Source organism: Balaenoptera musculus, chromosome 6 (genome assembly GCF_009873245.2).
Source record: "Balaenoptera musculus isolate JJ_BM4_2016_0621 chromosome 6, mBalMus1.pri.v3, whole genome shotgun sequence".
Classification (NCBI taxonomy): domain Eukaryota; kingdom Metazoa; phylum Chordata; class Mammalia; order Artiodactyla; family Balaenopteridae; genus Balaenoptera; species Balaenoptera musculus.
Window position 1 is genome coordinate 74,391,618 of NC_045790.1, and position 16,046 is coordinate 74,407,663.

General features: G+C 46.8%; 1 protein-coding gene across 1 annotated transcript in view; it reads left to right on the forward strand.

Moving 5' to 3' along the window:
• The first annotated feature begins 1,190 nt into the window (after positions 1 to 1,190).
• LOC118896742 (phosphoserine aminotransferase) overlaps positions 1,191 to 16,046 on the forward strand; it is a 30,376-nt gene continuing 15,520 nt past the window's right edge. Inside the window, exons 1-6 of the mRNA XM_036855027.1 lie at positions 1,191 to 1,345; positions 5,137 to 5,197; positions 6,132 to 6,201; positions 8,592 to 8,797; positions 9,958 to 10,130; positions 11,682 to 11,851. Of these exons, the coding sequence (XP_036710922.1) occupies positions 1,286 to 1,345; positions 5,137 to 5,197; positions 6,132 to 6,201; positions 8,592 to 8,797; positions 9,958 to 10,130; positions 11,682 to 11,851 (740 nt within the window). The 5' untranslated portion in view covers positions 1,191 to 1,285. The remainder of the gene's footprint in view (positions 1,346 to 5,136; positions 5,198 to 6,131; positions 6,202 to 8,591; positions 8,798 to 9,957; positions 10,131 to 11,681; positions 11,852 to 16,046) is intronic.

The window sequence follows — 16,046 nt, forward strand, 5'->3', positions numbered from 1 at the left end:
CCACAAAAAAGCAAACAAAAGTCCTAGCCCTGTCAGTTTACAAATCTTTTCAAACTGAGGTGGTTGACGCTGGCTGGTGTGATGGAAAGCCCCAGGACAGGCACTGTGTGTATTCCTGGCGCATCTCTTTTGCTCAAAGATTTGGGAAAATATTTTTATAAGAAACTGGGTTAAATTAAGGAGTAAAAGGCAAAATTCACATTTCAAAAAAATGATGAAATTCCAGACTTTAAAGGAACTTTTTTCTCGCAGGAAGGGGACCTCCCTCTTTCAGAACCCCATGTGGATCTCCACTGGAGTTCTTCTGAGAAGAACACTTCTGTGGAAAAGTTGGAGCCGCGCTGGCTCTGCGCCCGGCCTGGCTCTGGGCCTCTCCCCTGGCTTGGGCTGAGGCTCCTCAGGGGTATCGCGTTCTTGTTAATATCTACTCACGTTTCTAAACTCAGCTTGTCAGCGCCTACACAACCTGAGAGGTATTGCCAGGTTCCAACTCGCTCTTTTCCCGAGGGGAAATAGAGAATCAGCAACTTAAAAGGACTTGCCTGGGAAGCATCTAGGCTTCCCAGGCCAAGGCTTCTCTCAGTGTCCTTGGCCGCCTCCATCCCTTAATCCTGCTTTAACCCTTGGCCCCTTGGTGTTTTGCAGAGAACCTCATGCCCCACGCACCCACCCCCGGCCCATAGTTCACCCTGCAATTCCATCCTTGGGGGCCCTTCCTCCCCCCTGGAGTATCTGGCGCCCATGGAGGTGCTTAGGAAAGTTTGGTGAATTAATGACCGCTGGTTCAAACAAATGCAACAGAGCCCAGTCCAGGGTCTGGTGAGGATGGGGGTGAGGGGTGATTTACTCCGCCATCTCCCAGTGCAGCCCAGAGAGAGGGGCTAGGGTCCGCGTTGGAGGACTGGAAAGCGCCTCATGAAGCGTGCAGAAGCACCAACGCAAGTTGGCAGGGGTAGCCTCCTCTCGCCGCCCAAGGTTCTCCGGTGGGCGCGCAGCCGAGCCGCCTGGCTGGTGCAATCTCCCGCGCGCCTTGCATTGATCAAAATGGGTTGAAACAGTAAACGCGAGGAGGAGCAACTGCTCTCGAGTCTCGACTGGGGAGCACGACCAATGGGGATGCGAGCCCCGTTGCGCGAACCAATCAGCGCAGGGCCAGCGACAGCGCGGGCCAATGGGGGCGCCGGCTCGGCGCTGGAAGAAAGCACGGAGTCGGCGCCGGCTGCAGACTTGCGCTGCCCACGCGATCGGTCCTTTCCAGCAGACTCCCAGTTCCCGCTTCCGCACCATGGACTCCTTGATGCAGGTGGTCAACTTCGGGCCCGGGCCAGCCAAACTGCCGCGCTCGGTAAGTCCCCCCTAGCGCGCGCCGGCAGGGCGGTCCGGGCGGGAGCAGGCGCGTGGGTGGCTGTGCATCCCTGCCCGGGGCTCCCGGATCCCCACCCCCTGCCCGGAGTTCCCCGAACGCTCTGCACTGGCGTGCACTCCCAGTTTACGATCTATCGTGGGTGGGCCTCTAGAACAATACATTAGGAAAGGACCTCGGCGAGGCTTGCTTGTGCAGCTGTCGCTGGCGCCGGCTACGGGTGCGCCGCGTGCAGAACTCGGCCGGCCGGGGAGTGCTGGCTCGCTGCGCTGCGCACCTGCAAACTCCGGCGCTGTGCCTTCAATCCGGCCGGGCCGGGGGCGCGGCGGAAAAGAAAAAGCTCTCAACTCTGCGTTCGCCTCGTCCCGCAGTGCTGCGAACCAAGCAGTGTTGAGTGGATGCGTGAATGGACACTGTGAATGAATGGTGAATGAGGATTGCGTTAACTGGAGGGAACTGCAAACTGGAGGCCCGCGCACGACCCCTCGGAAGCAGTGTTGCCTTTAGCCAGAACTTGGAAACATTGCTTTTCAGAAATGTAAATTTAAAAGCCTTTAGTCCAGGCCAGGCTTTCCCTCCTTGTCTCTCAGATACCCCACCCGTCCCTAAAGCCTTTTTTCTCCTCTCTGTTTCACGCGTAGATTGTTTTTGTTTTTTTCAACTGGAGTGTCCCCTAAAGGCATTCTAATATTCAAATTCTGGTAGGCCTTGGGCTGCTAGCCCAGTTCGGTTCACTTTGTTCTGGAGCAAATGAATGACTGAATTCTCCCCTGGGCCATTACCAGACCTTTCGAGTGCAAGTGGAACTTACTCCCTGCCTTCCCAGCCCCCAGCCGGGTTCCGGCTCCTCCCCTAACCTCCAAAACCCACTCCCTCCACATCCATTCTCCCCTCCCACCGCCCAAGCTGTGAAGGAGGCCAAGTCTCTACTGTGCCTTGGACGCGCTGACCCCTGCCGCTGCTGTTACATTTTTATTTTTCTAACCAGGATGACTCTGATGATATGTTGTAGCAACATGGGGCATAGCCAAGTGCTTTACAATTATCTGCTGTTGAACTGAGTAGAATCTCCCTGGGACAGAGACTTCTCTGTGTTGTGATGAGAACAGAGAATCTTACAATTGTAGAAAGGAAAGGACATTTTGCTTTTCTGGGGGCAGCGCTCTTAGGAGCTGAGAGTACAGGGCTTCGTTTTTTCTTAGTTATTGCGGTCTGTTTTAGGTGAGATTCCCTGCCAGAGCTGTGCAAACGTTTCCTCTCCCTCACCGTTTTTTCCCTCTCTGTGTTTTGGAGTCTTCTGCGCATTTGTTTCCTGTGTAATTTGTTCTGCATTTATTATAAAGGCAGTTGTTATCAGTAGTACAATTACTTATTATTTATTTTCCTGGGAGGATTTATGCCCTCCTATGTGCTCTCCAAGCTGGCGGTGGGGGGGCAGATGTTGCTATTTATGTGTCTTCTTGATTTAATTGAAGTATAAGGATTAGAGAAGCTTTGCAAACTTTTTTTGACTGTAACCACAATGAAAAATATATTTCACAAAATGAGCAAGTACCTGCACATAATTAAAACAAAAGGCTTATGAAATATTTAGCCTAATGACTACAACATGCACAATTTTGTATTCTACTCTGCTCTGGTCTATTCTAGTCCATTAAAAAATTAGTTATGATCCACAAAAGTGGTTGCATTCTTCAGTTTGAAAAAAATAAACTCCACTGGATTAGAGGGGTATGCTTTTTGGGCAGAAGTTTTTAAAACTTGTTATAATGATTTTGGTTATAAACTTTTATAGATGTCTTTTCAAGGAATACTATCTATGAGAGAAATACAGTCTGAACAGAAGTTCAAGGATGATTCTATCAGAGACAGATGTTTGTATTTACTAAAGACAAGGATTTGCCAAAAGTTTGTTTGATCAGCCATTGCTAATGTGTCCAACAAAAACGATGACAAATTCTTGAACCTCTTTTTTTTTGTCTCATTCTTTATTGTTAAAATGGTGTTTTTTCAGACAAGTTGCAATCCAGTTTAGATTATGGTTTTTTTTTTAATTTTAATTTTTCACTGCATTGGGTCTTCGTTGCTGCACACAGGCTTTTCTCTAGTTTCAGTGAGCGGGGGCTGCTCTTCGTTGTGGTGTGTGGGCTTCTCATTGCGGTGGCTTCTCTTGTTGCGGAGCACAGGCTCCAGGTGCCTGGGCTTCAGTAGTTGTGGCATGAGGGCTCTGTAGGTGTGGCTTGCAGGCTCTAGAGCGCAGGCTCAGTAGTTGTGGCGCACGGGCTTAGTTGCTCCGCGGCCTGTGGGATCTTCCCAGACCAGGGCTCGAACCCGTGTCCCCTGCATTGGCAGGCGGATTCTTAACCACTGAGCCACCAGGGAAGGCCTAGATTATGTTTTATGAGGTCTTTAGCCTGTATCTTTTAAGGGAACCTCCTTTGATGGCAGGATGCTTCTACAGAGGGTTTATCTCACCTATTTTGTGTACATTTTTAGAGCATTTCTTTCTCTCTTTTTACTTTATGGCAGGTTGCTCATACACAAAGGTAGAGAGGGAATAATATAACTAAATTCATGGACCCATCCAAAATTTAACAACTAAGGACATTTTGCCAATCTTGTTTCAGCGCTCCCTCCCCCATACCCTCTTTCTCCCCTTCTGCCCCTGGATAATTTTAAAGCCAATCACAGATATCATGTCATTTCACTTGTAAACAATGCAGCATGCATCTCTGATAAGGACTTTCTATTCTTCTTACTGAAGTGTGTATATCTATCTATCTATCTATCTATCTACATCTATCTACGTATATCTATGTAGATATATATATGAAATATGTGTTTTTCTTTCAGTGTGTAGTAATTTGCATTTTACTCGCCTTTGGGAAAAAAACAATGAGGCACCTCCCTAGCAAGTGAGCTATATGTTTGGGGGTGGGGGTAGGGAATGAGCCTTGCCCCCCCACCCCCCGTTTCCTGGCACTGGTAGATTGGCCGTAAGATGGGTCCCACCTGTCCAGTTGTCCTTGTAAGGCAGAACGTGGTTATGGGATTGCAGTGATCTTACAAGATGGGTCAAGGGGCTGGACAGGGCATACAGCTAAGTACCTCTGGAGCCACAGCTGAGATTCCTCACCTGCAAATTGGGGATGAGAATATCACCTTCAGGGCTGTTGTTGAGGGGAGAGATCAGTACATCAGTACCCCTGACGAACCTTAATTCACAGCAGGTGCTTCCTAATTCCTGCCCACTCCACCCATCCCAGCAGACCAAAAAGATGGAAAATTGAGTTATCAGTTTAACTTGGGCCTAATTGATTTTTTTGTTGTCCCCCAGAACTTTATGCTTTTTGTGCCTTTGCTGTCAGAGTGCAAATGCAATTGTGGAAGGGACATTTTTCTAGGGAATTAGACTTTTCCCAAAGATCTGAAGTTGACAGTTAAAGAATTGTTATCAGAAAACTTCCATACTTGATCTTTTTTTAAGTCCAAGTGAGTTTTTATCTCTAAGTAAATTCATGCCTTTGGAAAAACTGTGTTGTAGCATCAGTCACGTTGCATAATTTCACTCTCAACTTGAGAGTAAGTTGCATCATCGGGGCTCTGTGGGGATAGGGGGAGGAAGGGGATTGGCTGTGGGCAGGGACATAAGCTTCCTCACAGGCCTGGTGGGTGGATCCTCTCCCCTGTGCCTCCCCCACTGCAGTTTGTATGTCCAGAGCTGTGCACAGCATATTGAAATCATCTTAAATTTTCTTTTATTTTTTTTCTAGGTATTGTCAGAGATACAAAAAGAGTTATTAGACTACAAAGGAGTTGGGATTAGTGTTCTTGGTAAGATTTACTTTTGGATTCTGTGAATGTCCAGGATTCAAAGGGAACCAATTAAAATGCATCATCAAGCCTAGAATTTCTACTGGGTCTTCCTGTAGGCCTTTGTAGATATATTTTTAAATTTTAATAACTTCCATAGCATGTTTGATCGAAACAATTTTGAAAGCAACATAAATGCTGGTGAGGGGTTTATATGTCTCAGCTTACTGTCGCATCATTGGTTTTTGCTATGCATAAGATCTGAGATCAAAAGATCCTGTACATTTGCATTAACAGTGCCCAAACATTTATAAAATTGCTTCACATTCATTTTACAGTTTTTGCTGTTCTTAAACATGAACTCATTAATGTTTAAAAGTACACAAGCCTTTTTTTGAAGATCTTGCATGTTAATAATTTCATGAAGTTTCTTTGAGTTCTAAAATTTACTTTTTTTTAAATTTAATTTTCTTTTTCTTTTTTGATATTTCCAAAGGCTACAGACTATTAAGAGACTGTGGGTTTAACTGTGTGCTCATTGCTATTAAATTTTGTTCCTGTGGATCTGGCACATGCACCTAGATTTCTGTGAAGTGAGAGCACAGTGTGGAATTTTGTGCTGTTGTCCTAAGGGCAGCCTTTGCACACAATTCCTGTTTGTGAGAAAGATGTGAGTAATCAGAGACCAAAGGATAAATTAGTACATGGCTCATTCAGTGAATATTGCCACTTTTGAAAAATCATTCTGCTGTGACAATAAGGTTAAAATGTTTGCAGTTTGAAAATCAATTTGGATTTTCCCTTAATGTAAGTGTGGCCCACAATTTGAATGGAAAATAACTGACATTTCCCGTTGTTATTTGATTTGTAAATTTTGTAGTTACAGCTATAGTTAACTTTTGTTGCTTTGGTTTTGAACTGGAATTTTTTTTCTTGTTTATCTTTCTTTCCACAGAAATGAGCCACAGGTCATCAGATTTCTCTAAGATTATTAGCAACACGGAGAACCTTGTGCGGGAATTATTGTAAGTTTAAAATTTTAAAGACAAAATTGTGTTATTCTTGTTTGGTAATCCATATACGTGGGTGTCTGTTGCATTATTTTCTAGACTCTGCTGTGTGTTCAGAATATTCTATTCTTACAAATAATCTTGTTAAGATTCTCCCAAATTCACTAGATCAGTACATAATGCTTTTTATTTGTTCCTCATCCTGGATTTGTATGTTTATTTTTATTTTATGTGGTTTTTCCAAAGATTTGAAATCATTGTATCTGGGAAAGATATTTTTAGCACTGTGGAAGTTAAACTGGCTTAAAAGGGATTTAAATGACAAAGAAGTGGTCATCTTTGTCAGCATAATTAACTATAACTTAGTTCACTGGCTCTTAAAGTATTGCCTCATACAACCTGTCAGAATCAACTCGTGGGGGAAGTATTAAAAAGTTCAAGTGCTGGGTCCCATCCAGACCTGTTGAATCAGAGCCTTTGTAGAAACTTCATTTTTTTTTTTTTTTTTGAAACTTCATTTTTAACGGGCTCTTTGGGCAATTTTAAGGGTTCTGAACTCTGGGAACTGCTTCTCAAATGAACTGTCCTAGTTATCTGCACTGCTTTTCTTACCCAGAGGAAACTGTGTTCTTAAATAGATTGCTGCTTAAAGGAGAGGCTTTATATAGTATATGAATATATTCACATAGACATATGAATACGGTCATCTTGAAAAAAAAACATTGTTTTTTTTGTTTTGTTTTTTTCTGCTCACAAAACTAGTGAATGTTCATGGTGGAAAGTTTAGGGAAAAAAGAAACTCACAAAATCAACCATAATTATCCATAACCCCACCAGTCAGGGGTAATCACTGTTAACGTTTTAGGGTCCATCCTTGCATTATTTCATTAACAAAATTGGAATTATACTAATTATTTAATAACCTTCCCTTTAAATTGCATTGATAAAATGCTTCAGATGGGGCGGGCTTGGTGACATTTTTGTGAGGAGCCCTCAAAACCCATGCTAATGTCCGTGTTTGGAGCTGGTAATCATCTGCTTGGCTTAGCATGCCAGGGCTGCCTGCTGGGTCCCTGTCATGTTCACAGAACAATCGCATCCTTCATGGGGTGGGTACTTGGAATGTTGGCGCAAGAGATGTGGCATTTGACCCACACGCCTGTGAGCCTTTCCAGCTTGAACTTCTGGTTCAATTTATGGGCCGATTTCTTTGTACCCCTGTACCTAGACCTCTGTCTGGTGTCCTTCCATCCAGTTCTTGGCCTTGTTCACTGCCCTGCATCTGAATAACATAAACCAGGAACGCTGCCTTGGGCTGCCATCCTCCCAGCTGCTGAGAACCTCATGGTTAGAGTCTCCTGAGACCTGTCTGCGTGCTTTGCTAGCCTCCTGAGCCCTGGATATAGGCAGGCACGGTTCAAAACCAGATATATGCACACCATCCCTCGTGTTGGCGAGACCAAGACCCTCTCACATTGCCCTGCCCTTTGGTGCTTTCCTTACACCTCTGTGCTGGAGCTCTGTCCCTTGGCCGTCTGTGTAACCTGTTCCCAAGCTCTGACATTGCTCAAAGGCTTGGGTCCAGTTTCCCTGGCTTGAGCTGGCCTTACCCTACTGCCTGTAGCCATGCCAATCATCATCTTAATTTTCCATGTTGCAATCAAATATTTTTGCTGTTAATCTTGATATATATTGGGTAGGTGATACATGCTTAGGTCTAAAGGATTATCAAAGATCCTCTACAGTGTCCACCTGGTTCATAGCATGGACCAGCACATATATACTTTTAGGACTTTTGGTTGCAAGTGACAGAAGCCCAACTCTTGGCTTACGCAAAAAAAAAAAAAGAAAGGAATGTATTATCTCATATAACAGAAAAGTGCAGGAGTGATTTAGGAGCTCACATGATGTCAGGAAGGTCTTTTTCTCCATCTCCTGGCTCTGCTTTTTTGTGTGTTGGCTTCACCAGATGGCCACCAGTGGTTGCAGGTTTAGCTCCTACGAGTTCTTTCTTTCCCTCAATAGAAACAGCTCCTTTTTTCTAGAAGTCTGGATCCAGGTCTCAGAACCAAACCCCACTGGCCAGCTTGGGTCACGTGCTCATCCCCTGGAGCTGGGATTGGCCACCCTTGAAGCAGGTGGACCGAGAGTGGCAGCCGGTGCTTCCCTAAAGGAACAGCAGGGTGTTACTAGCTCTGTCCAAAGAGTAACCATAAGCTTCCACCACAGGGCCCAGTAAAATATCTGTGCACAGAACTGAGTAGATAAATGACTGGGTTGGGGAAGGCAGAGATGGGGCTTGACCATCGTTCTTGTAGTGTATCCACCCCAGGGTAAAGTGCTGGAAGAGCATCACTCATTCTCAATTTTTGACCCTGTTTACTGTCACCTCTGCTTCTGCCCAGAGCCATTCCAGACAACTACAAGGTGATTTTTGTACAAGGAGGTGGGTGTGGCCAGTTCAGTGCTGTCCCCTTAAACCTGATTGGCCTGAAAGCAGGAAGGTGTGCCGACTATGTGGTGACGGGATCCTGGTCAGCTAAGGCCGCAGAAGAAGCCAAGAAGTTTGGAACTGTGAATATTGTCCACCCCAAACTTGGGAGTTACACGAGTAAGTGCTGGGAGCTGAGCTGGACAGTGAAATGCTGGCTGGCAGGTGGTCCCTCCTCAGCTAGCAGGTCACCCCTGCCCCAGGCAATTCTTTCGTCCCCTTGTCTGTAGTTAGTTTGATACCATTTAGATTGGCTGCCTGTTCCTGTTAAGATTACTAACTGGCTGCTGCAGAAAGAGTATGCCTAGGCTGCTGACTTAGCTGCAAAGCCCAGGGGCTGGTTTGGCTTTAGGTATGGCTTGATCAAGGGCCGCCAACAGTGTCTCCCGGTTCTGGTGTCTTTCCCTGTCTCCGCCACAGTCAGGAAAGCTGCCCCCTCCTTTTTAGAAGATGGCTGCAGCTGCTCCTGACCTTATATTCTCCCACGTTTCAATGCCTTTGCTCATGCATTTCCAGTAACAGTCTCATGTCTCCTGTGTCCCATTCTGTATCAGTTAAGCGGCCTTGCCTGAGTTGCATTGTACCTTCAAGGCTGTGGGTGGAATTGGTTCTACTGGAACTACATGGGCTGAGAGTCGCGGAGGCTGACGCCCACAGGAAACTGTCAGTGGACATAGGATGGATGGATACTGGGCAACAAGGAAAAAACCCAAATACCACGCCATTCTTTTTTTTTTTTTTTTTTTTTTTTTAATTTTTATTTGTTTATTTTTTATTTATGGCTGTGTTGGGTCTTCGTTTCTGTGCGAGGGCTTTCTCTAGTTGTGGCAAGTGGGGGTCACTCTTCATCGCGGTGCGCGGGCCTCTCATTATCGCGGCCTCTCTTGTTGTGGAGCACAGGCTCCAGACGCGCAGGCTCAGTAATTGTGGCTCACGGGCCTAGTTGCTCCGCGGCATGTGGGATCTTCCCAGCCCAGGGCTCGAACCCGTGTCCCCTGCGTTGGCAGGCAGATTCTCAACCACTGCGCCACCAGGGAAGCCCACCACGCCATTCTTGAAGACTATTTGCCCCCCATAACAGTCAAAGGGGTGGGATGGGTCATCCCTTTAGGCTGTTGGTGGTGATTGTAATGTAAGATGGATAGGGTGCTTTCACTTGTGAATGCTCTGGGATCTGTCTTCCCCTGCTAGGGGAGGGGTGTCATTCCTGGTTGCCTCCTATCTCCCTAAGGAAAGAGGGGAGGAAACGTGTGGAGTCCCCAACTTGTCTCCTGTGATAGAAATTCCAGATCCGAGCACCTGGAACCTCAGCCCGGACGCGTCCTATGTGTATTACTGCGCCAATGAGACCGTGCACGGAGTGGAGTTTGACTTTATCCCTGATGTCAACGGAGCAGTGTTGGTCTGCGACATGTCCTCAAACTTCCTGTCCAAGCCAGTGGATGTTTCCAAGGTAGAGTGTAAAAGAGGCCTGCGCCAGCGGGGGGCAGGGCGGGGGGAACCAGCCTCTCGGTTTCTCTAAGGACATTTTAATATATACCAGAAAAGGGAAAGGCTGACAGTGTTGGTTGTCAGAATGTTTACGTCCTGACGTTCCCAGCCCTGTGTTAATCGTCGTCTCCCAGGGGTCCCACTTGAGTCCTTGGGGAATTCATCTGCCTCTGAGAGTGGCGCTTAGAAAATTATTTTGTCAACATCTTGGGAGTTACTTGCTGTCATCAAGGAAAGATGTGCTTTATCCAAGCTTAGGGGGCTATGAAGGAGCCCCACCTTGCTTTGTACCCAGCTCAGCTCCAAGAGCATGGACATGACATGTAGATTGCTGAGCAGCTCCCCAGGGTGGGCACTGGGAGGAGTGCCCCAGGTGCATGCCATGGGGGGTACGATAGCTGTAAGGAATTTAAAACAAACTGACTAAGAAGTAGTCTGCCTTTTAAAAAGTTGTGGTAAAATATACTTACCATAACTTTACCATTTTAACTATTTTTAAGCGTACAGTTTAGTGGCATTAAGTACACACACACTGTTGTGCAGCCATCACCACCATCCGTCTCCAGAACTTTTTCTTCCCAAACTGAAACTCTGTCCCCATTAAACAATAACCGCAGTCCTCCCTCCCCCCAGCCCCTGGCAACCACCATCCTACTTTTTTTTATTGGTCTCTGTGAATTCGACTGTTCTAGATAACCTCATGTAAGTGGAATCATGCAATATTTGTCCTTTTCTGTCTGGCTTATTTCACTTAGCATAATGTCCTCAGGGTTCACCCATGTGGTAGCATGTCAGAACTTCATTTCTTTTTAAGGCTGAGTAATATTCTGTTGTATGGATGTACACATTTTGTTTATAGCCTGCTTTTTATTTTCACTCACCATGCACTGGCAATTCTAAACAATGTCAACTATAAAATACTCCCTGTCGAGCCACACTGTTCCCCCCTCGTCCCACTTGGGATGCCCCTGAATTTTCCTACAGGTTTCATGGGGAGACATGGAAGAGGGTTCTACATCTTACACGAAAAAATTTCCCAGAGTATCTTTAAACATCTTTTTTTTTCTAAAATTTCTTCTCTCTCAGGCAGCTTGTCCCATTATTTCTCAGTATCTTCTGATTATCCCTTTATACAAATATAAATGGATAAAAAAATTGATTTCTTTAGGTTACCAAGGACAGCAGCCTTATTTTAAAGATGGGCTTGGACGTAGAAAAGAGGTATACTAGAGTGAATACAAATGGATACAAGGTCTCCACAGTGATGGGTTTGGGCTGGCCCCTCTCTGGAGAGAAGGATCAGACAGATTGTAATCTGCAGGCTCTGAACTCTTGTGTATCGATTTGCTGTCCCGGATAGAGATTCCTTTAGAGAAGGGAATGCACTCCGAACAGGATTAAAATAGAGTCACTTCCTCATAAAAATTGTGCTTTGGAAGGAGATTGGGAAGTTTGACTACATTTATGAAAAATGACCCAGTGCATCTAGAACAGCAGGCTTTCTCTTTTGCAGTTTGGTGTGATTTTTGCTGGTGCCCAGAAGAACGTTGGCTCTGCAGGGGTCACGGTGGTGATCGTCCGAGATGACCTGCTGGGGTTCGCCCTCAGAGAGTGCCCCTCGGTCCTGGATTACAAAGTGCAGGCTGGAAATAACTCCCTGTATAACACACCTCCCTGCTTCAGGTAACTCCAGGGTATGGCTTGGGGACCAGTGAGGAGGTCTCAGTATTTCCCATCAATACTAGTTGACTTTTTAAAGTAGGGCATGATGCCACGAATCAGTGATCTAATAGCCCAGATATCCTATTAGGATTCTCTGCCCAGCTCACCTCTCCCTCGTCCCCCTCTGTGCATTGTTTGATCAGCTTTCCTTGCCTTTCTTTTGGGGTGTTTTTGTTTGATCTTGGTAGCCTTGGTGGTTCACCATTAACCCAAAAGCTTTCTGCACATGAAGTGTCATGCTTGCGTCTCAAACAACCAGTGCGGCTTTGGAGAAGGACTTTCAGAGGCCGGACTACTGGTCTTTTTCTTTCCTTACTGGGTCTGCTTGAAGCTGGCTGCCTGGCATCGAACACACTGGCTGGAACAAACACCTCTCTGGTTTTTCACCCAGTCTGCAGGGGTCCTGTTAGCCTGGCTTCCCCTTATCCGAGTGAGAGGCTGCATTACAGCACTTTTGGGGAGAGTAAGGCTACCCCACCATACAGTCTTTTAACTCCCAGACTCAGGTAGCTTGTGAAAATCTTTGTGACACCTAGGATTTAGCAATGGCCTGAGAGATTTTACTATTAGCAAGCTGTGTGACCTTGGGCAAGTTGCTTAACCTATCTGTGCAACAGGTGTCTCCAGGAGTAATTGGTTGCTGTGAGGATTGAATGATTAATACATATGTATAAAATGTGCTTGGTGAGTGCCTGGCTCTCAGTGACTTATACATGTTAGCTTCTGTATTATTATTGTGGTTTCTGTTTTATCCCCAGCCTTAGCAGCGGGGATAAAAGAGCCAGAGTTTATAGATTATCTTATCTTTCCAGGGCAGCTATGATGTAAAATAGTCATGTGTATGACCCTCTTAATCTCCCAAGCACCCTAGGAGGTGGGTACTCTTATTATTATTCCCATTTTGCAAGTGAAGAAGCCAAAGCCATACTTCAAGAAGTGGCATAGCCAGGGTTTGAACCCAGGCGATCTGGCTTGAGAGCCCAGGTGTGCACACCCTGTATCTTTGTGCTCTTCACAAGCGAAACTCTCAGTGTGGGCTTGTGTTGGAAAGATCCCATCTCTGGAGAACGGTTGGCTGCTGGGAGTCCAGCTCTCTGAGTCTCCCGGGTTTTCCAGGGATGGTAGAAGTTCTCTTAAAAGAGCGGATGAAGAGGGGTTCGGGCCCTTTTTTTTTTTTTGATTTATAGGAGAGATTTATTTGAAGAAATATTACAACATATAAAAACTACATAAAGTCGTAATTTCCACTCATACAGTGGTAAATTTGATATAATGCATAATAAAAAACTTTTAAAATCCAGAACGGACAAAGTACTGAACAGTTTCATCACTAAGTCAAATTAGTTGATAAGCAAATCTCACAGAAGAGCTTCATGTCAGCCAAGGCCACAAACACCGCGTACAACACATCTGAACTGACAGATTGACATGTTAAAAATACAACAATACAGGCTGCGGCTCCGTGGGGTTGGGGCTTTGTTAGAGGTCTCCCTCTGAGGCGCTGCCTGCAGGAAATTTCTTCCACGTAATTTACCAGAGGAAGAAAGGAGCTTTTTCCAAAGCTAGAATTCTGATGGAAATGTTTGCTGGTTTTCTGTGCGGCTCACATGGGCCGGCGCAGCTCCTCGCTTTGTGTCCCCTGCTTTCCTCAGGGCGCGGAGGGGGTTCCAGTGCTTGCTCTCCTGGTCACCTGTCGATCCCACTCTGTTTCACCCCGGTTGAAAGTGCTTCTGAAGTGCCTGGTAGGGATTGGGGGGCAGGGCTGAACCTGTCTCACCTGCCCGTGTTATCTCTGGGGTTTCTGGCAGTGGGAAAGCCCGTGACCACCGGCCAACTGGGAAAGGAGCACTGCCGTGCTGAGTGGTGCAGGGCGGCTGGGGAGCCTGAGTGCAGGGCCCCTGGAGAAGGAGCTTCGGCTCCAGGCTGCGAGGTGGCAGGAGGTGGCGGGAGGCGTCTGTCCTTACCTGTTAGGACGTGCAGCCAGGGCCTGGCTTGCGGGCAGGTGGGTCTTTCCAGGGGGGCAGAGGCCACCACAGCTCCGCGAGTGACACAGCGGGAGAAGGCAGGGAGAGCCCTGGCCCTGAAATGGGGCCTGAAACGGGGCTGAGCACAGGCTGGAGGAGCAGGGGGAGCTGTCCTGCCCTCTGGCACCTTCTCCACGAGTCACCTGGAAGTACATTTTTAAAAACTCTAATGGATATGTGTTAAGATGCAGTCGGTTAATATTAGAGTGAAAAATCAGCAGAAACAGTGAGAAAGCAGGTCAGTCTGTCTAGTGGGAGATAAAAAGGTCTGGAGTCAGACCTGGTGGGCGCTGAGAGAAAGCCCTCCTGTGAGTGACTCAGAGAGGGTCACTCCCCTACCAGCCCCTGTGCAGGCCTCCACCCCAAGGCCCTGACCGGTCGGGTCAGCTGGCCAACCTGGGCACCTGGGGGTGGGGCACAGGCTGGGGCAGGGCAGATACTCCCCGCCCAGAGCCTTCCTGCCCGAAGAGTGGGCTCAGCCAGACACCCGGAAACAAGGGTGGAGAAGGGGCGAAGTTTCCTCTCCAGACAGATCAGAAGAGTCAACACTGAGATCATCTCGGGGCAGGATCGCTAGTAGTATTTGATCAGAATCATATAAACGTGGAGGACCAAAGAGATTGGGTTAAAGGTATTCTGACCCAAGACACCCCTTGGTGTCTTGCTTTCTTTTACCCCAAAAGAAGAGAAAAGGAAAAAAGTAAGTCTGGGGGCTTCCCTGGTGGCACAGTGGTTAAGAATCTGCCTGCCAATGCAGGGGACACAGGTTCGAGCCCTGGTCCGGGAAGATCCCACATGCCGCAGAGCAGCTAAGCCCGTGAGCCACAACTACTGAAGCCCGTGTGCCTGGAGCCTGTGTTCCGCAACAAGAGAAGCCACCGCAGTGAGAGGCCCTCAGCAACTAGAAAAAGCCCATGCACAGCCACGGGAGACCCAACGCAGCCAAAAAATAAATAAAACAAATCTATTTAAAAAAAAAAAATATGTATAATTGAGTAGTTACCCTGAATCTATGACTTGAAAAACTTAGATTTCATTTGGGGTACTTCAGCTTTCAAGATTAGAAACTTGTAGCTCAGGCAGTGAGAACGAGCAGTGCATGGAGAGAGGAAGCTTTGTGCAGAACACTGTCCCCAGGCCCTAGATGTAAGGGGGCAAGGCGCCCAGAACACTGCAACTTTGTATCACATGGAAGTCCTTGAAAGTGTCCCAAGTTTGAAAAGAAGCTCTTTTTTTTCTTTTAAACTCGGAGCCAAGTGACCACAGGCCCTGGCCGGTTTGAACTGAGCCTTCAAGTAGTTGCCTGTAGCCCTGAGCAGTGAATTGGGGTGGAATAAAGGACCGCGTGGGCGTTCTGTTTAACCCTTTAGTGGAACGCACTAAGCCCAGTTCATGGACAAGCAAACGGATGCCTAAACTTCCCTTCTAAGCCCACAAGACATTTTTACTTACCACGACTAACTAGCTGTAGTGTGAGGTAAAGTAACTAATAAGAAACAAAATGACCCCACTGACCCAGGCCGCCTTACTTATCAGCATAGGAGTGTGGGCTGCCAAGGGGGCCTAGTTCTTCAGAGCAGCCAGGGAGAGTTTCCCGGGGAACTTTCTGGTGTGCTTTTCTAATCCCTAGTGCCCACAGAGTATTTCGTGTTGCCTTAAAAAATTAACACATGGTCTTGGCAAACATTCCCGAGGCGAGCAGAGCCTGCGGGGTAACCATTGTTAAGGGCTTGCTGTGTAGGGCATATGCAAACAGAGCCGTATATTTAATTATGCAGATGGAACTTTACCATATAGGCTGTTCTGTGAATCCTTTTTTCTATCCAGCAATGCACTGTGAACACTGCCATGTCAGCTCAGACGCCTGTCTTTTTTCCCCCTTTGAACTGCTGAGTGATATTCCAGAGAATGGATCTGCTGTGATTCATGTAGTCATTTAGCGCACAGGCTGAGACAGTGTACCTGCCCTGTGTGGGGCGGGGGCATTTTAGAAGTGAAGCCGTGCATCAGTTAAAAGTTAACCCTGGTGAGTGGGGACCAGGTTTCAAAGCTGCATAAGCATTTTAGGGCCCCTGTGTTTTGAAGGTTTCGGATTGTATGGGGGTAGCAGCACGAGTTAATAATGCATCGGA